The sequence below is a fragment of the Camelus dromedarius genome, chromosome 31, assembly GCF_036321535.1.
Source record: "Camelus dromedarius isolate mCamDro1 chromosome 31, mCamDro1.pat, whole genome shotgun sequence".
Taxonomy (NCBI): Eukaryota; Metazoa; Chordata; class Mammalia; order Artiodactyla; family Camelidae; genus Camelus; species Camelus dromedarius.
In genome coordinates this window covers 1399508-1422329 of record NC_087466.1, presented here as the reverse complement: position 1 = coordinate 1422329, position 22822 = coordinate 1399508, and the positions used below count along the sequence as shown (strand labels likewise).

The window sequence follows — 22822 nt, the reverse complement described above, 5'->3', positions numbered from 1 at the left end:
GCTCTTCTGTACCTAACATGTCTTTTATCTCAGATGACTTTTCAGATTTTCTCTTGATTTTCCTGGTTTTTACCTTTATGGTTTGTGTACCTGTAGTTCATTATGCTTCTTGGATCTTTGGGTTTATAATTTTTATCAAATTCGGAAATTTTTCAGTCATCATTTCTTCAAAAAATTTTTTCCTGTACCTTTCTCTCTCCTCTCTTTTGGGAGGTCTAGTTTCATGTATATTAGGTCTCTTGAAGTTATCCCACAGATAACTGACGCTTTGTTCATTTTTTAACTTTTTTTTCTGTATTTCATTTTGGATAGTTTCTATGCCACATCTTCAAATAAACTAGTCTTTTCTTCATTTTCTAATATGCTGTTAATGTTACCAAACTATTTTGGTCTCAGACATTGTAGCTTCCTCTCTAGAGATTTTTTTTTTAAGAGTTAAAATTCAGTCACCTATTAACTCTTTGTTTTTATTGAAGTTTAGTCAAAAATTACTATTTTAAATTGTTATTTATTTATTTATTTATTTATTTTTTCAATGGAGGTCCTGAGAATTCAGCCTGGGACCTCATGCATTTTAAGCATGCATTCTACCACTAAGTTATACCCGTCACCCCCATCCTCCTCTAGAAATTTGATTTGGGTGTTCTATATTCCATGTCTCTGGTTCTCTTCTTGAACATATGTAATACAGATATAATAAGTGTTTTAACTTGCCTGCTGATTGTAAGATATGTGTCAGTTCTGGATTGTTTAGATTTATTGATTTTCCTTATTTCTGAATCACAGATACTTTGCTGCCTTCCTGCCTACCTGGTAACTTGTAGTTAGATGCTGTGCATTGTAAATTTTACTCTGAATGTTCCTGGAGATCTTTGTATGTCTATAAACTTTCTTGAGCTTAGATATAACTAAGTTACTCTGAAGTGCTTTGATCCTTTTGGGTCTTGGCTTTGGATTTGTTAAGTGGATTCAGGCCTGATGTCAGTCTGGGGCTAGTTGTTCTGCACCACTGGGTATTCTGCTCAGTGCCTGGTGAACGGTGAGGTCTTCCCACCTGGCTGACGGGAGCAGGCACCGTGCCGGGCCCTCTGTGCCCTCCCAGCTGGCGCGCCCAGCACAGTCCTTCCCTGCAGTTCTTTCTTTGGCTCTGGGCAGTGCCCTCTCATGCAGGCGCCCATCAGCTTCTGCTGCACCTCAGCTGGGTGAGGGGGCACCTGCACATTTCCAGGGTGCTCTCTGGGCAACTCTCTCTTCCCGTGTCCTGTGAGCTTGGGCCACGTCAGGCTCCCCGGCTCTGAGCTCTGCCTCCTGTGCCCACAGAGACCACTGGGCTCCACCTGGTCCCTTCCCTCTGCTTGGATTTTTATGTTGGCAGTTTCTCTCCTGTCATCACTTTGGTCATTCAATAAATAATATCAGGACTGAATATTTTAGCTTTTAGCGAGGGGCTACGTAGTAATAACATTTTTTTAAAATAAAACTCTTTCATACTTATTCTATAAAAGTGAGTGCTGTGGTGAGTGCTTGTCCTGCCCCGACCCTGCTGCCCCGCGGTGGTGAAGGGCAGCTTCCCAGGCCTGGCTCTCTCTCCTGACAGAGACGCCGTGGTTGGGGACCTGATGCCAGCCGGCATGGTCGCCCTGGTGGAGTGTCCCTCATTCTCTTCCTCAGCACCCCCTTCCCACATGTCTGCCATGGCCAGTACCATGAATGGAGAGGAATGTGTGCTGGCTGTTGATACTGAAGACAGGCTAGACTCAAATCTATGGCAAGAAAAGAAGGGGGAGGTAAAAGCAGGTGGTAGAGCAATGAAGCAATCTTAGATCAGGAAGGAAAAGGCAGCTGATTACTAGCTTATTGTAAAGTATATGAAAAAGGATACAGACGAATAGCCAGATGAAGAGGTGCACAGGAGGGTGTTCTGTAAACGTCTGTGAGGTCAAGGTGGTAGGTGGTCTTGTTGAAATCGTCTGGATCTTTACTGATTTCTGTCTACTTGTTCTATCACCTGTTGCAAGTTGGGTTTTGAGATCCCAGCTGTCATTGTGGATTTGTCTCCTTTTGACATTTCTGTCAATTTTTCCTTCACGTGTTTTGGGTCTTTGTTATTAGGTGTGCATATCTTTGTAATTGTTTTATGTTCCTGATGTTTGACCCATTTTTCACTGTGAAATGTTTCTCTTTGTCTCTACTAACATTTCTTGAGTCTGTTTTGTGTAATGTTAGTGTAGCCACTCCAGCTCTCTTAATGGTTCCTGTTTTCCTGGTAGATCTTTTTCCATCCTTTTACTCCCAACCTTTTATGTCTTTGAGTCTAAAGTTTGTCTCTTGTTATGCACCTTTTAGTTAGATCTTGCTTTCTTTAATCCAACTGCTAGAGTTTGTCTTCTGGTTGAGATGCCTAGGCCATTCACACTTAATGTAAGTGTAGACGTGGTTGGATTTACATCTCTTAGTATGTGTGTATTTGGGGGTGTTTTTATTTTGCCTTCATTTTTGAAGGATAGTTTTGCTGGATATAGTATTCTTAGTTGATAGAACTTTTTTCCTCTTATCACTTTAAATTTGTCACCCCCACTGGTTTCCCGCATTCATTGTTTCTCAGGAGATGTCATAATCGCATTTTGTGTCTTTTTCCCTCTTGTGGCTTTCATGATTTTCCCCTTGTCTTTGGTTTTCAACAGCTTCAGTCTAATGTGTCTGGGGTGTGGATCTCTGTGTTTATCCTACTTGGGGTTTGTTAGTTCTTGGAGCTGTCGATTAATGTTTTTCATCCAATTTGGGGTTTGGGCCTGTATCTGTTCAGGTACTTTTTCTGCCCCTTTTTTCTCTTCCCTCTTTTTTTTTTGTGGGGGAGGTGCAGAATTCCCATTATGCGTATGTTTGTATATTTAATGTTGTCTCCCAGGTATTTGAGACTTTGTTTATTTTTACTCAGTCTTTTTTCTCCTGTTCTCCAGATAGAGAATAATAGAAGTTGTATAGTCTTCAAGTTGTATGGTTCTTTTTTTCTGCCATTTCAGAGCTGCTGTTTTGTCCAGCTGGTGAATTGTTCATTTTGGTCATTGTACTTTCCACCCTCAAAACTTCCTTTTTGTGTTTCTTTTCATTAAATCATTGTTACCATATTTTCCTTGGCTATCATGTTTTCTCTGGTTTCCTCAAACCCTTGGAACGCATTTATCACAGCTGCTGTTAGGTTGTTGTCCGCTAGACCCAGCACCTGGCCCCTCAGAGTTAGTTTCTGTTCGCTGATTGTCTTCCTGCGTACGGCTCACACTTCCCAGTGTTTTTGTGTAGCTCACAATTTTTTATTGAAAACTAGACATTTTAGATTGTGTTGTGTCATGTGGACTCTGACCTTTATTTTTTTTTTAATTTGTAAATGTTGCTACAATTCTTTGACTGTTTTGTAACATGCCTGGAATGACTCTTTGAAATCTCCCTACCGATGTCCCATAGCTACTGATGTCATGGCTTCACTTTGCTATTTTCATTTTTGTTTTCTAGCCTGACCTCTAGGATTTGCTCCATATCTGCTTGGCATAGCGCCCAAGCCTGCTGAGTTTTCCCTTCTGTGGATGGATCTCTGTGTGGGTGGGGCAGGGAGTGCATGGAAGTCAGTATTCTAGCAGTTTTCCTGTGTGTGTACCCGACTTCCCGCTTTCCTGAGTTCATGTGCCCCAGGTCACCCGGGCCGCCACGATGTCCTCAGTGAGCCCTTCTCTGCTCCCTGACTTCCAGGATCTTCCTGTTAGATCCCTGGCTAGTTCTCAGGTCTAAACTCGCCTAGTCCCACTACTCCTCAGGCCAGCAGTGAGGCAGGCTCTCCTTTATGTTCTCTGTTGCCCTTGGCGCCCTCTGACTCCCAGGATCTCTGCCCCTGCTCTGCACCAGCGAGCGCCCCTGGAGGCAGGGCCCGTCCTGGCCGGGCTGTGCTCCAGCTCGTGGAGACCAGCCCCAGGCGGGAACACCACAGGCTCCCCTGTCCCTGCCCGAGTGCAGCAATGTTTCTCAGTTTGTTGTTTGCCCTTAATTGATTTGACAAGCCCTGGAATCACTGTGTCTTACAATTCTGAATGGTTTTATAGTTTTGTGGGGAGAGGATTTGCCAACTTCTTCCCTCCACCATAACTCAGATCTGGCCCTTCATTGATGCTTTTGTAGCCTAACTTGTCCCTCAGAAGACTCGACCTAATGCTAAATGCTTGAGGGGTGTGATCTCACGTAGCTCTTTAGATGGAGGGGGCAGGATATAGAACTTGGTCTTGCAGCTGGGGCTGCCGCATGAGAACTTGCCCAGAAGTGAGGCCCCCAGACCAGCTGGCCCAGTGCAAGTGTCTTCCGGTGTGCTCATCACGGGGGCTCTTCTGTGGGAGGCAGGGCTGGGGGGAGCCGGAGTCAATCTTCAGTTCTTATTTTTTGAGGTTCGTTCTTCCTGACTTTCTACTCTGCATTAGCTGTCAGGCAGCGTTTTAGTCTCACTGCTTCTGTGCGGTATGTCATGACTTTGGGCCTTGCCTGTGGTGTGCTGGTTGGGAGCAGTCACTTTGTGCTTCCTGTTCATTTGTCTTCCAGGCGCAGAAGGCCTCAGGGTGGAGTCTGGCCGGCAGGGCTCAACAGACCGGCGCCACGACCCTCTCACAGTCATGGATGGCGTCAACCGGATCGTCTCCATGCGGTCAGGTGGGAGGGGAGGTTGAGGTGCCTTTGTAGAACAGAAGAGTGACCATTACTGAACAGAGTGTTACCACTTCATTCTCACGTGAGATTTCAGGAAGGGACAATACGTGATTACCCACAAAATACAGCAGATTTTATCTGCCAGTACTTTCAGTAAGATCATTATCCAACGGATGTTAGTACCTCACTCACCACTGATGGGTGGGACTCCTGGGTGACCGGTGTGAGAGCAGGTCCTTGTTGGGGGCACAGGCCGTCCAGGAGGCCGGCCTTACCCAGACAGTGGAGATGGTGCTGGAAAGAGTGTGGGAGGGCCAGGCTCGTGCTACAGAGCTTCTTAAGGGGATTTGTTTTTTAATTGATGCTGTGAGGGCATGGGCTCCACACGGAGTGTGCGCTCTGTGCGTGGGGAGGACAGAGCGCTGGGGTAGACGGGAGCGGTCACCTGCGGGCCTCTCCCTGCTCTGCTGACAGGCTCCCCGTGGCTGAGCAGGGGTTGAGTCCCTCTGTACCGGGTCTTATTAAATGCTCTCTCACGGGGCTTTTTAGAATCATCAGTGCAGGTATTTGTATGTGCGTGCGATCTCTTCAGACTATTTTTATCCTTCATCTGGAGCAAGTGTCTGCTAATGTTTCCTGGCATAACTGCGCCCCTCTGCCTTTGTAGCAGAGGCAGCCGCAGCCTGAATATAAATGATTGGCCTGGCTGTGTCCCAGTGAAATTTTCCTCGCAAGACATTACTTCGGATGAAGGATGTGGTCACAGATGAGCATGGCTTTCTTTCCGGCATTTCGACAAATGTCAATGTGGTTTTAGTCATGTTGGGAGATGTGCCTGGTGTCTCTGCTTCCAGCCGGATCCCTTCCGAGCCACTCCCAGCCCGCTGCCTGGTGGCCCTTCTAAGTAGAAGCCTGGTTGGGGTGGCGCACTGCAGCCCTGTCTGTCTGCTCCCCAGGCTCTGGCTGGGCTGCGCCATCCTCCTGAAGGTGGCTCTTCCATGCTGAGCTGCCCCTGTGCCCAGGCCTTTGCATACTTGCACCCTCTTTGGGAAAGGCTGGGGCTTTCTCATCCATTGCATGGGAACCACTGTCATGTCAGACCTTCCCCAGGAAGCCTCCCCGTGGCCCCTGACCTGGCTGTGGGCAGAGGCTGGCTCTGCAGGCCCCTCACACAGCATCATGGGTGCATGTGAGTATCTCCCTTGGGGCGTTGCCTGCCTGCTCCCTGCTTCCCCACTTTTTGGCGCAGGGTGTGTTGAGGGCACAGTGTGAACGCATGTGAGGAGTGGGCTGGAGGAGCCAGCTGTGCTCCAGACAGGGCGCAAATGACTCTGGGTCTAAAGAAGTCGATGTTGATCTGATGGTGGGCGAACCCCACACCAGTGTTGTTCGCTCTCCCAGGCTAGGAGTGGTCCAACTGGTCCAGCGAGCTGCGCATCCCAGGGGACGAGCTGAAGTGGACGTTCATCAGCGATGGGTCTGTGAACGGGTGGGGCTGGCGCTTCACCGTCTACCCCATCACACTGGCCACGGGTAAGGAGGGGCCCGGCCTCCAGCCGCCAGGGCTTGCTGACCCCGCAGGGTGGACACACGTCATTTTCACCGAGTGCCTCGCGGGCCGCCTTCTCCTGTTGTGTGGGGAGCCAGCGCTGCCCAGGGCCCCACCACGGCGAGGGTCCGAGCCGCAGTGAGCCGCCTCCGCTGTCCAGCGGCCAGGGTGTCAGCCCCCCTCCCCGCCCAGTGTTCCACTGCTCTTGCTGGTTGCCTTCCTTAACCCGTTTGACTTTCAGGTAAAATGTCAGTGTACAGAACGTACCTATGTGACCTTGACAGTGACAGGCCCCTGGACCCCTCTCTGACTACGGGTCCACCCCTTGTTGGTTGGGCTGAGCGAGACTCCTTGTCAGGGAGCCTTCGCCTGCTCCACCGGGGGGACGTTTATTGTGCTTTTTCTTTTTCTTTTTTTTTTTTTTTTGTATATGTATATTTTTATTGAAGTGTAGTCGGTTTACAATGTTGTGTCAGTTTTTGGTGTACAGCATAATGCTCCTTCTTCAGGCCCTAAAGACCTCCTTTCCAATCTCTGCGTCCTCTCCTGTCCATCGGTGGACTTGGTGACATGTCTGTCGGACTTCCAGCTCAACCTTGCCTCGAACAGAAGCACCATCCCCTGCCTGGCGGCATCTCTGGCGGCCTGTGCGCAGCTGAGCGCCTTAGGTAACGGCACGTGTGCTTCCAGGTCTGTCCTGCTCCGAGGGAACCGTGCTCATCCTCTGACCCTCTCTGTCCACTAATTTCAGCTGCCAGTGACAGGATGTGGGCCCTTCAAAGACTGAGGGAGCTGCTTACAATCGAATTTGCGCAGTCAGTTAACATAGGCTACTTGGAGACGATGGGGAAATGAGAGCTGTGGTGTGAAATTTTACATTACAGTTTCTAGACAGCTGACCCTTTGGGACTGGAATGTTGGCTTTAATACTTTAAACTCCTAAATCTCAGATGAAATACAAGTCAGTCAGTTTTACCTTTTGCTAAAACTGCTGGAGTTAAGTGTTTTGGAGGATGGCAGTTGTCATACATGAGGAAAAGCCGGTGTTTGAATTAACTGTAGTGTCTAAGCCTGCCTTTCCACCCCTGGCCGAGCCCCCACCACCTTGTTCCATTTGCAGCTCAGTGATGTTCGTTACCACAGAGGTAACGTGAGAACAGATATTGTAAAGGGGGGTTAATAAGACCTCAAAACAAAGTTCAGTGTTCATTGTGTGTTTCAGGGTTCACCGCTGTTTTCCTGTCTGGGTCAAACTTCTGGCTTCTCGTGGGTTTGCATCCCATACCTGACAGCCGGGAAGACCCTTTTCTGAAATGCCCTGTGTTCCCCTTTCCAGGTCCTTCCATTCCCCTGGATGTTCTCTCAGCATCAAACTCCTCCTCTCAGCTGATGGTGAAGTGGAACCCGCCCTCTCTGCCCAGCAGCAGCCTGAGTTCCTACATCGTGCAGTGGTGGCACCTGCCTCAGGACAGCTGCCTTCACGGCACAACTGCTGCCCCAAAGGTGAGCTCCCAGCCCCAGCTCCGCGTGTCCCTGTTCCCGGGAGCAGGCCAGCCCTCGGCGGGGACCCAGCAGCGGTGGCGATTACCAGTGCAGACAGCCCCTCCTTTTCCCCACCAGCCTGTGCAACCTGGCTCTCCTTGGGCTCCTCTTTTCCAAGCAGACAAAATCCCCATCAGGAAGTAGGCCGATGGCATCATCAATGGCGAGGAGGTGATGGAGAATCTCAAGACCAAACTGTGGTGGCGAGAAAGGGCTGTGCTGCACTTGTCCCAAAACCAAGGCTGAGAAGCAAGCCGAGAAAGAGGAGGCCGAGGGCTGCAAGATCTTCAAGAATTCCCTGCACAACGCCGTCTTCATGCCCAGTACCTGCCCTCTGAGGATGACTCCAGGCGGGGTCTGGTGCTGTCTCACCACCCTGGTCTTTGTAGGTCAGCAGCCTCAAGGTGAGCCCCAGTGGCCGTGGAGGAGGGACAAAATAGAGGCTGTGGGCATGGCTGGGTAGGATTTCTGCACAAAGGAAGGGGCTCAGAGCCTGAAGCCTGCCCTGGGGTGGGGTGGGGTGCAGGCTGGCTGTGTGACAGGTGACAGGTGCAGCTGACCCTCAGCCCAGTGCAGAGAGCCCAAGGGCTCAGAGAGCAGAAACCACTGGGCCACACTTGCAGAAACCCGTGAGCAGAGGAGCCAGGATTTAGGCCTTTCCCACCCCTCCTGTGGCCTCTCAGCCTGGCTGAGGAGGAAGGGAGCCGGGTGAGAAAAATCAGAATCAGTTTTGAAAGGAGCCCCACTTCAAAGCATAGCCAGGTGCCATGGGCACCCTGGACAAGCAGGTTTCGGAAGCAGCATGAAAGACAGCCTTTAAAAGCAAGCGGCCCCTGCCCCAAGCGTCTGTCTGCTCCGCTGCAGAGGGAGGTCCATGTGCAGGGCAGCATTATTCAGACCACCCAAAGCTGGGAGCAACCCACGTGTCCTCCAGCAGCTGAGCGGGTGAACAAGTGTGGCCTTTCTGGGCACTGGAATATTATTTAACCAAGAAAAGGAACGAGATTCTGAAGCCTGGATGAAACTTGAGAACATGCCGAGTCGAAGCAGCCAGGTATCGTATGATTCCATGGACATGAAACTAGAACAGGCAAGTTCATAGCAACAGGAAGTGAGTTAGTGGTTACCGGGGCTAGGGGAGGGGACACGGGAGTTATTCCTTACTGTGTGTAGGACTTCTGTTTGGAGGGATGAAACATTTTGGAAATGGTGGTGATGGTTGCACAGCATTACGAATAATCAGTGACAGTGAATTATGCACCTAAAAGAAGTTAAAATGACCAAATTTTGTTAGTTTTTTTTTTAAACTTTATTTTACTGCAACAAAAATTAGTGGGAAAAAAAGAAAGGTGGAGGGACATTCAGCAGGGAGACTTTGTGATTGGTGTCTGGGGAAGGAGATGGAAACGGAGTGGTGGCCGCTGGCTCCGTTTTCTTCCTGAAAGATTATCGAGCAGAGTTTTGAAACAACCTCATGCCTGAAATCTGGGCAGAGGAGCAGGATTTCATACCAGCCTTGTCTCTATGAGCCCGTGTCCCCAACCCCCCACGGCACCCCATCTGCCAGCCCGCTGCCCGCCTGCTTTCCAGGGATCCCTCATCTTCCAGCCCCCGACCCGGGGGGCACCGGTGGCCCCGAGCTTCTGCTTAGTCTGCAGTTGCTCTGCCCTTAAACGCTAGCCGAGGTTGGAGCAACGAATGGTTTTGAAAGAGATTTTTTTCTTTTCTGTCAAGTGACCCTCCTGATATTTGTTTAATAGTCAAAGATAGACATCTTGCTTTGAAAAATCATTAAAACAGGAAATGAAGACCTTTTAGAACCAGAGGCACTATTTCCTCTGCAGAATGAAGCTCTTGTCGCTCAGCCCCCTTCTGCCCACGCCCTCCTCCCCCACAGGTAAAACCGCGGACCCTCCAGCCCCGCGCAGCCCGCCGGTGACATCTGTTCACTGAGGGATGGTAGGGCTGTGGCTCATGTGTTAGTCCAGATATCTGTATGTCACGTGTGGTTCTGAGAGTCAGAAAGTTTGAGGGCTGGAAAAGAGCTCAGAGATGTTTCAAAACTAGAGCCCAGGTTCAGGGGCTTGTCCACCATCTGAATTCATTAATGATCCACCTGGGGCTTGGCCCTCCTTTCCCACACTCCAGGGCTCTTTCCCTTCCCGGCATCGGTTCTCAACACCGTCCATCTCCCCATGCCAGTGGAGGCTCGGCCGGTGTTACTTCCTGTGGGCACAGAAGAGGATGTGTTTTGAGTGTCCCAGGCAGGCTGGGCAGGAGCGGTCCGTTTATTCTGCATCAGAGGCGGCTGGTTATGTTGCTGTCTTGTCCCCCCGACCTGCCCGAGGTTCAGGTTGTGAGTCCGGGCTCTGGAAAGGTTTTGCTAAAAAGCCCTGTGCCTTTCTGCTTATGGTTACAAGGCAGTGCCTGTTTTCTCATCAGATGTGGACCACAAGATCCGGTGGTGCGAGGGCAGAGCTGTGGGTGACACAGGTACTATGAATGCCTCATGTTCATGTTGATTTCAGGATAGGTTTCCTCTGTGCCGGGTTCCCCTGCTCAGTGCGTGTGTCCACCCTGCGGGGCTGGCGGCCTCTCTCTGAAATCTAGTCCCACTTCCTGGTCTCTTCCCATAGGACAGATGTAATACTGTGGCTTGCCCATGGTGAGGTGCCGCAGTTGATAAGAACCTCATGTGTGTGTTTTTCAAGACTCCTACTGAGGCTTGCATCTGATGTCCGCACAGTTTCCGACAGAATTCAGGTAGAAGGAGCGTTCAGGTAACAGAATGACTGAAAAAATCATAAAGGGAGGTTTTCTGTTTCACAACCAGATTGTCCAAAGACAATTTTTATTTCCTTCAGTTCATTCTAAGTACAGTTTGTCTGGGAGCTTAAAGCCCGTCAAGTCAGGTTTAGTGTGTTACGCGCTGTCTGACGTGCCCCGTGTGTCCTGAAGCAGGCCAGCAGCTGGGGCTCATGAGCTGCTCTCCCGCGTCCGTGTCTGGGGGAATAGCTGTCGCTGATCGCTGCCTTTGTATCTTAAGTCAGGTGGTTTGGCTTAAGTGACTGAAATGTCAACAGATGTTGAAGAGTCAAAAAGGTTTTCCGCTCGGAGTAAGCTGTCCGGTGGGTGGGAGTGGGGAAAGCTGGGGGTGATGTTTGCCACTGGTCAGTCACACTGTTGGGAGGCGAGGCTGCTTACAGAGAATGGGGGATGCAGCATTCTGCCTGCCCCCTGCCTTCCTGGCGGTGTCCTGTGTGGCCTCCCTCCCCATCCCCTGTCAACGGCTCTGCAGCCTCTGGGAGTGTGGTGTTTGTAAATAGACTGCTGAGTGAGCTCATGGTGTCATCCCAGGTAAATGGGATTGGGCCCTGGGAGGGGTTTTGACCCAGTAGTATTTTGCGGTGAGTTAAACCCAAGCAACTTCCTACTTGTAGACCCGAGTGGGTGTTGTGTTGGTTTTGAAGAGATGGCAGGAAATTTGTTCTGGTGGGTGTCAAAAAAGGTCTTCCTAGCAACAAGTGTGGTTCCCTGTGCCCTCCCCTTCCAGGAAGGTAGGCTGGTTTGTCGAGTGTGAGGATGGGGAGCTCTCAGCCTCGTTTTCCAGCCTTTCCTTCCCCAGCATCAGGAAGGCGGATACAGTGGGGCCCGTGGCCAGTTTTGGGTGCTCATTACCCTCACGATCTGTCTCTGTTGGGCCCTGTAAGCACTAGGAGCCTGCTTTAAGGTTTCCTGGGGGAGCCATCTCTCACAGAAGCGGCCGTTGGAAGAGCCACGCCCCAGCTTCCTGGGCGCCTCACCTGCATCTGGGGTATAGATGTTCTTGCCCTGGTGATTCCAGGCAGTCCCTTTTCTGTCCTGTCCTTCTAAGCCCTACTGAGACCCATGGCAGGGATGCTGCCCCTGTCATGGGCAGGGCCTTGGGGAGGCCACAGGTGGTCATCGCGGAGCGGGAGGCAGAGCCAGGCTGGAAAAGACCTCCAGGGCTGTGACAAACATAGACAGACCCCTCTCAGAGGAGGAGGGGCCTGGAGGTCCAAGTGAGTGCTGGCTGCTGGCATCTTGCTTTTATTCCCCAGTCGCAGGGGGTCAGAAAAGCCACCACCACAGGCCTATGAGCCCCCTCTGCCCACCTCCCTGGGCCTGCACCCCACACCATCGGTCTGTGCAGCAGATGGCGCTGACATTCTGATGCAGCAGCCATGGTGCTGCTGAGCCAGGGGCTGGGGCGTTAGTTTGCCTCCGGCAACCACTGAGAAACCACTGCCAGCCGGGAGGCAGTGTGCGTGGCGAGTCTGAGGTTTGCAGTGCAGAGAAAGCATAGTAAAAAACGAGGAAGGGAATCCCTGTGTTATTTGTTGGTTCTCATCCAACGCACCTGAATAGCTCCTTTTATTCCAAGGTTAAGATTTTTCTTTTCTTTCTCTTACTCTAACCTAAGTCATAGAAGAGACAAGAGGGGGAGGCCCTCACGTATAAGCCAAGTTTCTCTCTTCCTTAAAGACCCAAAAGGAAGCAGAGGGAGCCATGCAGGCTGCCAGCACCACCATATCCAGCTGAAACAGGAACACCGCGGTGGTGGACACCTACAACACTGCAGACCCGGAAGAGCTTGAGACGTAGTACTGTTTCTTCGAAAGCAGAGTGTACAAGGAGAGAACTGTAATCTCTAACTTCTGGCCTTTCGTTTTGTACCGCATCAATACCCACAGCTGTAACCACGAGGCTGAGAAGCTGGGCTGCAGCGCCTCCAACTTTGTCTTTGAGAGAACCGTGCCTGCAGGTATGGCGTGATCCAGCTCGCACCATTCCCAACTCACTTACAATCAAGGGGAGAAGGTCATGGGTTACAGACATGGAGGCCGACACCTTAGTCTCAGTCATGTTTATTAAAGAACAGGTGATCATCTGCAGGCAGCCTGGTGGCCCAGCAGCCCGAGGGGTAGCGTTCTTTCACGGTGACACCTCTCCCCGCTCCCATTCTCTCCACGCGGAGAACCCAAGAGCAGGGAGCTCGAGTCAGGGTCAGTTCTTTCCCTTCTGGTTGGTTCACGTTGTACATTCCCACGGCCCCTTACCCTCATTTGTGCGCAGCGGGTTTGCGGGGTCCCTGCTGAGTTCTCAGAGATGCAGCGGAGTCCCCAGTTAGCTGTCTCGATTAGCATGATCAGAGCAATCCTCCAGGTCAGCTCCTGGAGCAGCCTTTGGTCCTCCTTGTTTGGTCTTCACCTTCCCCTTGTAAGTTAGAAGCTGCCTGTGGCTCAGCCAGCCACCCACCCACCTTTAAGGATGGGTAACTGCCCCGTCCGCTTCCCTGTGGAGTTGGCAGGTATGCAGAGCACAGAGTGACTGCAGCCTGGGAGTGGGGCCTCCTGGGCACGGCTCTAGCACCTGTGTGGAGTTGCCAGCCTCCCTGGCCTCCGTCTCCTCCCCTCCCAGGGGAGACGCAGCCCAGCTGATGTCTCAGAGCCTTTCGCAGCTGGAACTTGCAGTGACTTCTGCTCACCACTTGGAGTCCTGGTTTAAGCAGCAAAAGCAAGGGAGCCAGCACCCCAGCCTCACTGGCAGCTGGAGGAGTGGCTGATGGACCAGCTTCCCAGCAGCTTCCTGCAGGCGGGCTCATGGACGGTCCTTCGTGCCTGCACAGGAATCACATCTGCCGTGTGCGGAGCGGAGTGCGAGGGCCCGTGTCCCGGCCTGGCGGCCGGGGGCGGCTGCTCCTGCTCTCAGCACCGTTTCGATGCTGCTTGGCTTTGGGCACGCGGCCAGTCAGGAGGCGTTGACGCGGCGGCTGTCCGCAGTCCTGCGTGCTGCGTGTAGGGGGTACTCTTAGGTTAGCCCGGGGTTTCTTTGTCCCTCCCTGGGGACCAGAATCCAGCTTTATCACTTGTTTCAGTTGTTGCACAGAGGAAGCAGATGACGTTCCTGGACCGGTGACCTGGGAGCCAAGGTCTGAGAGCTCCATCTTTTTAAAGTGGCCAGAACCTGGGAATCCCTGTGGAGCGATTCTAATCTATGAGATAAAACGTGGACCACACTCGAGGTGAGACGGGGCAGTGGCCCGTGTCCAGGTGCGTTTCCGTCACAGGCGACAGCGGAAGTTAGGCTGTGACACGGAGCACCTCCTGGCAAGATTAGGACCTTAAACAATAAAGTAAGGAGGCAAGTCCGTGAGAATTAGAGCCTTCTACCTGTTCCTCGCTCCTTGAGGGATTCTGAGTGTGCCAGGAGCTGGCTTATTCTCGCCCTCAAGGCACTCCTGTGTTGCAGAAAATGATTTTTCAGTCTGTATTACATTCGGCTTAATGATTTAGTCTTTCTGGAACTCTTTTTGATTAAAAAAATGACGTTTGGTTAACTTAGGTGTGCTGAGTTAGAGGGCTGCCACGGTGTAAGGCTTGGCTTTTCCCCCTTTACTGCAAATCGGGGTCACTGTTAGGTGGGAAGTTGCCTGGTCCTCACATGTTTGTGGGAAACTGACACGTGTTTTATTTCCCCAGGATCAGCGGGGATGTGTGTCCAGACAGGAGCACAGGAAGTGTGCAGGGGCCAAGCTGAGCCGGCTCACCAGGGGAGCTACACGGCCCGGATCCAGGCCACCTCTCTCTCTGGCAATGGGTTGTGGACCAATCCTGTGTTCTACGTCCAGGCCAAAAGTAAGGCTTGTGGAGGCAGTAGCTGGAGAAACCGAAAACAAGTGGGGCCAGGACTGGGGAGGCCTGGGTCTTTGTGGCCCTCTGATTTTCTGATTTCTGTGGCCAGCTTTCAGAAGCCAGCACTTCATCTGAGAGCCCAGGCTGGGGACCTGTGGTGCTTGGAGTCCCACACCTTATCTGATGGGCTAGGAGAGGGTCTGAGCCCCTCTTTCGATGGAGTCAGCAAGGGGCCTTTGCTCTCAACTTGGTTTATGTCTAAAGCATTTTACACAGCACTGCTTTGAACATTCTGCCTCCTGCCTTGTCAGGGATGCTGACTGGGGCTCAGGCTCAGGGCTTAGAATCCCACGGTGGGGTGGAGACCTGGGAGGCACCTCCATCTGGTCCCGCTGCTCTGGGCCAAGAGTCACTGTGACAGCACCCCAGGCTGAGGCATGGTCCCCTTCACTGCTCCTTGGTAGAACACAGGTACACATTTAAAGCAGCAACACACGTTGAAAACACAGTGCTCAGCGCTTGCCACAGAGACCGGGCCATGTTGTGAGTTTATGCTCAAACCATTGCCAAGACAGAGTTCTTTGTACATCCTTGAAGCTTATGTTATACCTAATAGTTTGTACGTCTTAACCTCCTCCCCCTACATTGCCTCCCTCCCTCCCCCCACTGGGAACCACTAGAGAAATTTATTTTTGAGTATGGTGTTAGGTGGGGCTTCAAGTTCATTGTCACCTGATAATCACATGAGCCTGGGTCTAGGTCCTGGTTCTCTATTTGTTCCTTTGGTCTATATTTAACCCTGCACCAATTTCACACCGCCCTTGGCCGAGACCCCCCAGCTTCCCAACGCAGGTGAGGTAGAGCACCGCACAGGCCAGGGGCAGGGGCTCAGGGCTGGAATGGCAGAAAATCTGAACTTGTAGAGAGACGGGCCCAGGGTCAAGCTGGCTGAAGCCAAGAGCCCAGCCCCCAAACAGGTCTTGGGGGATCTGGCAGGGAGGGGAGGAGACCTCGAATCTCTGTGTGCTAAAGTTGGGTTTACCACCCTGGCTCTTCCTTTAGCCTTCTCTGTGCCATTTATTTTTCCATGCCTCAATTGGCCCATCTGTAAAATGGGAACTCTATGTAAGGGACTCCGTGGAGACCTGCGTCCCATTGCTGCCAATGACCACTGTGGGGTCTGGGTGAGCCTCCGCTCCCCTTTGGGTCTCCATTTCACCAGCCGTAAGATGAGGGGTTTGGACAGGGCAGGCTTTAGGGATTCTCTCTTCAAGCTGCGATTCAGATAAGCCTCAACCTGAGCCCAGGAAATGTGGGTTCTGTGACCTTGGCCAAGGCCCTTCACCTTTCTGAGCTGCCTCAGTTTCCTCACCTGCAAAACGGGGACCACACAGGTCCCTACCTCAGAGGGTGGTCGTGCAGCTTTGAAACAATCCACGTAAAAGACAGATCCCATAGGAACTGCCCAAGAACTCCCAGTTCCTGTTAGTAGAGGGAGTTAGTGCAGAGCTCAGGAGTCAGGCAGCCTGGGCTGGGATTCAGAATCCACCAGGTGAGGACATCCCTGGAAGAGCTACTGTTCTCGCTGGGCCTCAGTTTCCTCAGCTGTAGATTGGGGATGATAACAGTTCCCTAGGACTGATTACAGGCTATGAGGATGAAAGACAGAACCATGTGGGACGCCTGGCACGGTGCCTGGCCCGCAGCAGGCACCCAAAATCTGCCAAAGGTGAGGCTGAAGATGCGGGTGGTGAGAAAACAGCTCCAGGCAGATGCATCAAAGCCCTTTGACCCCCAGCCCTCTACATGGACATTCCCCTCTGGCGTGGGTCCCTTTGCTCTCTGGCTCTGATGTCCTCATCTCAGCCAGAAGGTTCAGGATCTTGTAGGGGCCACACACTCCTCAGTCCCGGGAGCCCCTAAATCCTGCAGTTATTAGCCCCCCGTTTCAAGCCGCAGCAGTGCTGTGGGCCTCAGGCGATAACCTGCTTCTTGACCAAAAGTGGGGGGAGGGGAACTGGGGAACCCTCTGACCACCCTCCTTGATCCCTGTCATCCTTAGGGCCAAGGAACTTAGAGCACCCGGGGAGAAGGCCAGATTTGGTGTTGGAATAGGAAAGCTTGGATCTGCTGCAGACTAGCTGAGTGCTTCCAGGGGCCTCAGCATCCTCGTCTCTGAAGTGGGGAAATGCTGCCCTCCGGCTTGGGGATTAGAGAATTCTGGGAAAGGGCCCGGCTCACGGTAGGTGCTTAAGTCGTGTCGGCATCTCCACTCCCCTAGTGGGTGAGAAAGGGGAGTTGGCTCATGTCCAGAGCTCTGCCTGATGTGTGTGCCCGCTGGCACTGGGGGTGTGGGGGAGGGCCAGCTGCCAGCCTGAGGCCGGTTTGAAGGAACATAACGGTATCAGGAGCTGAAACTCTGGCCCCGAGCTCTGCCTTCAGAGCCGCTTGCGTGGGTCAGAATCTCTGCAGAATAGCTGAGCAGTGACCCTGGAAACCAGGGACATGAGCTGCCCCGTTGCCCCCTCACCTTGCAGGCAGTGCACATGGTGGACATAGTTGTCCTGGTCATCACAGTTTAGATTGTGCCTGTCACAGCTCACCATCAGGATGGCTTTACCCACCAGGCCCCCAGACCCACTGCCGCTGCCAATGGCAAAGCAGAGCTGGTGGTGGGGTCCCAGAACAGACCAGCACCTCCCTCCCCCGTGTCCCCCTGGCCAGCCTCCAAACCCCATCTCTTCATCTTCACCCCACCCTCTGAGGACAGGTCCACTCCTGCTCAAGAAATGGAAATGGCTCCCTAGTGCCCACACCGTCAAGTCTAACTACATGGCTGTCTTTCATGGATGTCCGTGTTATGTCTCCAGCCAGCATCCTCTTTCCCTAGGCAGCTTCCTGACTGTAAGATCCATTCCTCCCTCCAGGTGTTGGCCCCTGCCGTCCCCGCACCTGGAATGTTGTCCTTCTGGCATCGCTCTGGAGCCCAGCTCAAGTGGACTTAAGTAAGTCCTTCTTGCTCACAAGCCCATCTTGACCTTCTTCTCTGAGCTCCCAGTGCATTAAGTGCCACCACAGTCCAGCCCAAAGCTCTTAGTTTCATCCTTGGTAGATTTCCCTTTTCACCAAGTTTAGGGGCTTGACATACTACTGGCCAAGGGCCACATTTGGCTCAGCCACTGCCTGTTTTTCTAAGTGAAGTTTTATTGGGACACTGTCACATCCCTTTGTTTCCGTGTTGCCTGCAGCTCTCATCCCACAGTGGCAGAACCAAGTACCTGCAGCGGAGACAGCATGGCTCCAAAGCCTCAAATAGTCACTAGCTTGCTCTTGGAGAAAGTGTTTGCCGACCCCCAGTCTAGACTGAAAATCCAGAAGGACTCTTCCCTTCAAAGGAAGGTTTGGGCACCTGTGTGCTTGAAAATTCTTGGGGATTTTTCTCCCAGTGGAAGACCCCCAGGCATGCCTGGTTCCTCTTTGGCCCCCCCAACCTCGGCATCAGCCGGGAGGCAGGGGGACACCTGAGGGGCCTCATCCCTCTTAACCCAGCCTGGAGCAGCTCCAAGCTCCATCCCCCGTTCTGGGCCCAGCCAGAGATCCCCTGCCTTGTCCACAAAGCCCCTGTCCTGCTTGACTTCACAGTTCAGGTCACAGTCCAGGGCTGTGTCTGCAAGGGGAGGGCAGAGGGTAAGTCACCACGGGGTTCCCAGGAACCCAACACAGGCCCATGGCCTCCACCTTCTAACCTGTCTTAGGACCCACCTGGGGCCAGGCAGACAAGTCATTTCCAAGAAGACAGTGCCCAGAGGTGGGAGCATCTGGAGCCCCCCACCCTGGGCCTTGGGGAGGAAGAAGGGTCAGAGCAAAGGTCAACTGCTGCCCCCTCCAGGAAGCCTTCCATGAACTCTATTCTGCATCGCTACAGCCCTCGCTGTCTAGGTGCGCCCTGTACGGAGCCCGGGTCGCCCTGGACGCCCTTGGTCTGTGTGGAGCTGCTTCATCTCCTTGGGATGGGGCAGTGAGCCTGGACTCTGGTGTCAGTCGTGGATGTGAATCTGGGCTGGCGCCTGCTGGCTGTGTGGCTTCTCTGAGCCTCAGCTTCTTCCCAGTTCCCAAACCTCTTCCCACCTTCTTGACCTTTCTCCCTAGAAGCGTGGGGAGATTTTATAATACCGGTGAAACATTCAAGGGGGAGAGAGAGACTCTGAGAGAAGACCCCCAGCCCCCAGTATAGAGAATTTGAAATGATTTTTAATCATGTGAAATGACACCTGATCACCATGCAACAGGGCATGAATCTCACAAACAGAACATGAGGCAAAAGAAGTCCAGCCCCAAAGGACGTGTGTAATATGATTCCATCCATAGAAAATTCAAATATAGACCAAAGTAGACTGTATGATTTGGGTGTACATATTCAGATGATAAAACCATAAAGAAAAGCATGAAATTCTCATCACAAGATAGCAGTTACCTCTGTGGGAGGGAGGGGCTGTGGTCAGAGGGGAGCTTGGGGGCAGGGTGTGCTTTGGGGAGCTGGTCACATTCCATGTTGTTTCTTGACCTTGCTCAAGTGTTTGCTTTGCATCTATTCATTAATAGATACACACACATAAAATAAAGCTTTGTGCACCTTTCTGTATGTGTATTTTCTTTTTTTTATCAAAAAATTGTAATTGAAGTATAACCAGTTTACAGTGTTGTCAGTTTCTGGTGCACAGCCTAGTGTTTCAGTCATACATGTACATACGTATATTCCTTTTCATGTTTTTTTCATTATAGGTTACTACAAAATGTTGAATATAGTTCCCTGTGCTGTACAGTAGAAATTTGTTTTTTCTGTATGTGTATTTTCCAGTGAGTGAGGATGTGTTTGTGTTCTGGGAGGGGGAGGCAGAGAGATTCCCAACCTCAATCCTAATGAAAGGATGGCAAATTAAAGCAACTGTGAGAATCTGACCTCTCAGATTGTCCAAACTGGAAAAGGTTGACAATGTATAGTGTTGGCAAGACACTCTTACCAACTGCTGTTGGTGGGTGTGTAAAGTTGTACGGTCTTTTTTGAAGAGCCATTTGGCAGTATCTACCAGGATTTTAAATGTACGTCACCTATAACTCACTGGAATCTGCTTCTAAAAATGCTTCCTGCACACAGAAAACAAAACATGGCTCCCAAAGGGCACAGGGCGGGGAGGAATAAATTAGGAGTTTGGGATTAACAGATACACATGACTCTACATAAAATACAAACAACAAGGTCCTACTGTAGAGCACAGGGACCTATATTCAGCTTCTTGTAATGACATATAATGGGAAAAAATCTGAAGAGAAGTATATATGTATTTGTATGTGTAACTGAATCACTTTGCTGTACATCTGAAACTGTTACCGAGTCCCAAACTCTGCTCGCTGCATGACAGGCCAATAAATCGAAAGACAAGGTGTTGGGGCAAAGAGTAGTGACTTTATTTGGAAAGCTGGCAGACCTAGAGGGTGGCAGACTAATTTCTTGGAGAACCATCCTCCCCCAGTCAAAGTACAAGCTCCTTGTATACAACAACAACAACAAAAAAGGGTGGGGGTGTGGTTGGCTGTTGCAAACTTCTTGCTGTAGGAATTGTTTGTTTCTGCAGCTGTCCACATGGGTCAGGCCATGGTGCTCCTGCAAAACCTCCAACAAAACTAATGTTATTTTCTCTTCTGCAGCTTGTTACTTTTATAGGAGTGCAGAAGTGTTACCATCCTTAAAGGTCAGAGCCTTGAGAACAGGCTCTCCTGTCTATTTCAGGCTACAGGCAACATTGTCTCACAAAAGGAGCACAGCTGGCAAGACCAAGCCTGGAGAACAGGGCACAGGGTTAAAGGAAAAGGAACAAATCTAAGGTGGACTCAGCTTTGTTCTTTCCTATTTCATCACCAGTATTTGCTATCGTCACTGTTTTTTAAACTGCATATGAAAGGATGCTCAATTTCACTAGTTATTAGAGAAATGCAAATCCAACAATATATTGAAAAATCCAAAGTAATCAAAAGCAGAGCTTAGGACAGTGAACCCTCTGTGCCCATCTGCTGCAGGGATCACGAGCTCCTGCCACTCTTGTTGGACAGATGCTCAACATCCCTGCCCCTAAGCAATTCTGGGTTGGGGGGTAATTAGGTTTATTTATTTTAATGGAGATACTGGGGACTGAAGCCAGGACCTTGTGCAGGCTAGGCATGCGCTCTAACACTGAGCTGTACCCTCTCCCCCTCCCCAAGCTTTTCTGACGCACATCCAAGACACCATTTCAGCCCTGAGTACTTAAATGATTCATACTCACTTAACTATATTAAATTACTAATTACCCCAATGAGCAGGCCCTAAACGCAAACAAAATTGGCCATGAGTCCTCTGGCCACACAGATGTGCATCCCCACCCTGGTCACCTTTCATGTGGACTCTTGGCAAGATATTCTGGAAGGAGACTGTATATGGCAGGTCACATACTCCTCAAGATTAGAACAAAGAGAGAGAAGGTCGCATTAGGAAGTTTATCTCACAGCAAAAATGGACAAATCAGTGCTGAAAACAAGGCACATCTTTGTCATTTAACGTAAAATTAATGGAGTCTCGGGGCCAGTGGAAATGTTCTGTCTGCTGTCCTCCGAGGTACTGCCAGCCACGGGTGATGATCAAATCCTTGGAATGTGGCTGAGGAACTGAATTTTCAGTTTACTTTTGACTAATTTTAATGTGGACACACACGAACCCAGCCTTGAACATGGCCTTTGCTTTCCAGCATTTACGGTCTGACAGCCCTCCCTGCACACCAGAAAGAAGGCACTTCCTGTGCAAAAAGGGCGGGAGGCAGCAGGAAGGGGCGGCACCAGTGTCCCCAGAGCCCAAAGTTCCAAGCAGTGGCCCTGAGCGTGCTGCTGGATCACCAGCTCCTTCAGAGCTGACGACACCCTGCACCACGCACGGCCCAGCCACTCTCCAGGAGAACGCACTGCGGAGAGAAAGTTTACTTCCAGCTTCACAGGGGCGACAGAACTCCCAGAGCCCCACCGTGCACCCAAAGGTGGTCAAGCACAGGGTGCCCTTCCCGAATCCGGGGCCCGCAAACGAGGGCTACCCCGACGGCAGTGCCTTCACCTCAGGGCAGAGGACGAGCAGGAGTTCCCACACCTCCTACTCTCCACCCACCCTGAAACTGTAATAAAGTAGGTTATTAAACAGAGAAGTGGGCATCAGAGGGTCACAGCATACTGACTGCTAAGAGTTTCCCTTGAGCTCCCCCAAGGTGACAGCAAAGCTAAGACCAAGAGGAGGGAGAGAAGGCTTTCTGTCCCCAACAGGTGAGGGTCCTGTTGCCACCTAACAGACACCCAACGCAGCAGCCAGCCAGCCAGCCCCAGCTCCACCAGAACCCTCCGGAGGGAGGCTGACCCCCCTGCTCCTGGTCACCTGTGCCCAAATCCTGTGTGCAGAATACATGTGACAGGCGCTCTGGGCCAGCATGCACAGGACCTGCTCCTGGGCCTCCTGCACTAGGAGAGTTGAGGGGGGAAACACATTCAAGGAAGGAAAGCATCGGACTGTGAGGCGCACCTTGCAAACACAGGAAGGAGGGTGGTGTCCATGGGAGCCTATGCAGCTACGAAAAGGCTGAGGAACGTCACCACTTACCCATGTGCTGTGGTCTCCAGGACATATTTACTGTCAAGTGAGAAATGCAAAGTGGAGACAGGTGATTGGCCCGCCTGCACCAACAGTGGGCGGGAGGGCATTTGCAAGGTGACTGACCGCAAGAAAGTGGCCCGGCCAGTGGGTGGCATCATGGGGACAGAGCCACACAGACAGAGAGGGATCTCTAACGGTGGTAAAGCGCCTGCCCGCTGGCAATGCCACTCCAGATCCTGTCTAACGTTTATATTTTAATCAAAAACATGTTTCTTCATCTCTCAGGAAAACAACTGTGAGTTACATCTGCTTTGTTCTGTGTTTGCCTCTGGGGTGACCTGATGGGGCCCATCCCCAGCAGAGCCCAGGCCCCCCCTACCCGTCCCCACGTGACTCTCACCCTGACCAGGATCTGTGGTTGCTGCCTCTTGGCCAAATCAACAATGTCCTCTCCATTAAAATTAATATTTTCTAAACATCCATCGAAGTTTTTCCTTGAAATGTCACTGATTTTCCAGGTGCTAACATCCTTCCAAAGCTGATCTTAGAAAAATGACATCAATATATTCTCTAGTGATTTTCTGATAATTTGCTTGAAAAGGTCATGATTCACATGTCCAGCAGTAAGAGTCAGAGGTAGCTCTGTTCTGCGTAATTACGTATTGTGGTGCTAGTTTTAAGTGAAATTCTGAGACGCAGATCCTGCCTCAGTTCACACACAGCTGCTGC

General features: G+C 51.3%; 1 protein-coding gene across 6 annotated transcripts in view; it reads left to right on the top strand.

Moving 5' to 3' along the window:
* LOC105095648 (E3 ubiquitin-protein ligase HERC2-like) overlaps positions 1-19054 on the top strand; it is a 60094-nt gene extending 41040 nt beyond the window's left edge. For 3 of the 6 annotated variants that reach the window (XR_010378530.1, XR_010378531.1, XM_064480954.1), the window contains 10 exons: positions 4579-6216; positions 6742-6900; positions 7569-7735; positions 7896-8178; positions 12281-12560; positions 13674-13820; positions 14278-14433; positions 16493-16672; positions 17358-17435; positions 17679-19054. Coding sequence is in view for 2 of the 6 variants with exons in the window: in XM_064480954.1 (XP_064337024.1) it covers positions 4579-4703 (125 nt within the window). In the remaining 4 variants the exon portion in view is untranslated. Of the gene's footprint in view, positions 1-4578; positions 6217-6741; positions 6901-7568; positions 7736-7852; positions 8179-12280; positions 12561-13673; positions 13821-14277; positions 14434-16492; positions 16673-17357; positions 17436-17678 lie in introns of all 6 variants that reach the window. The other 3 variants (XM_064480955.1, XR_010378533.1, XR_010378532.1) reach the window with 3 other exon arrangements.
* Positions 19055-22822: the final 3768 nt, after the last annotated feature.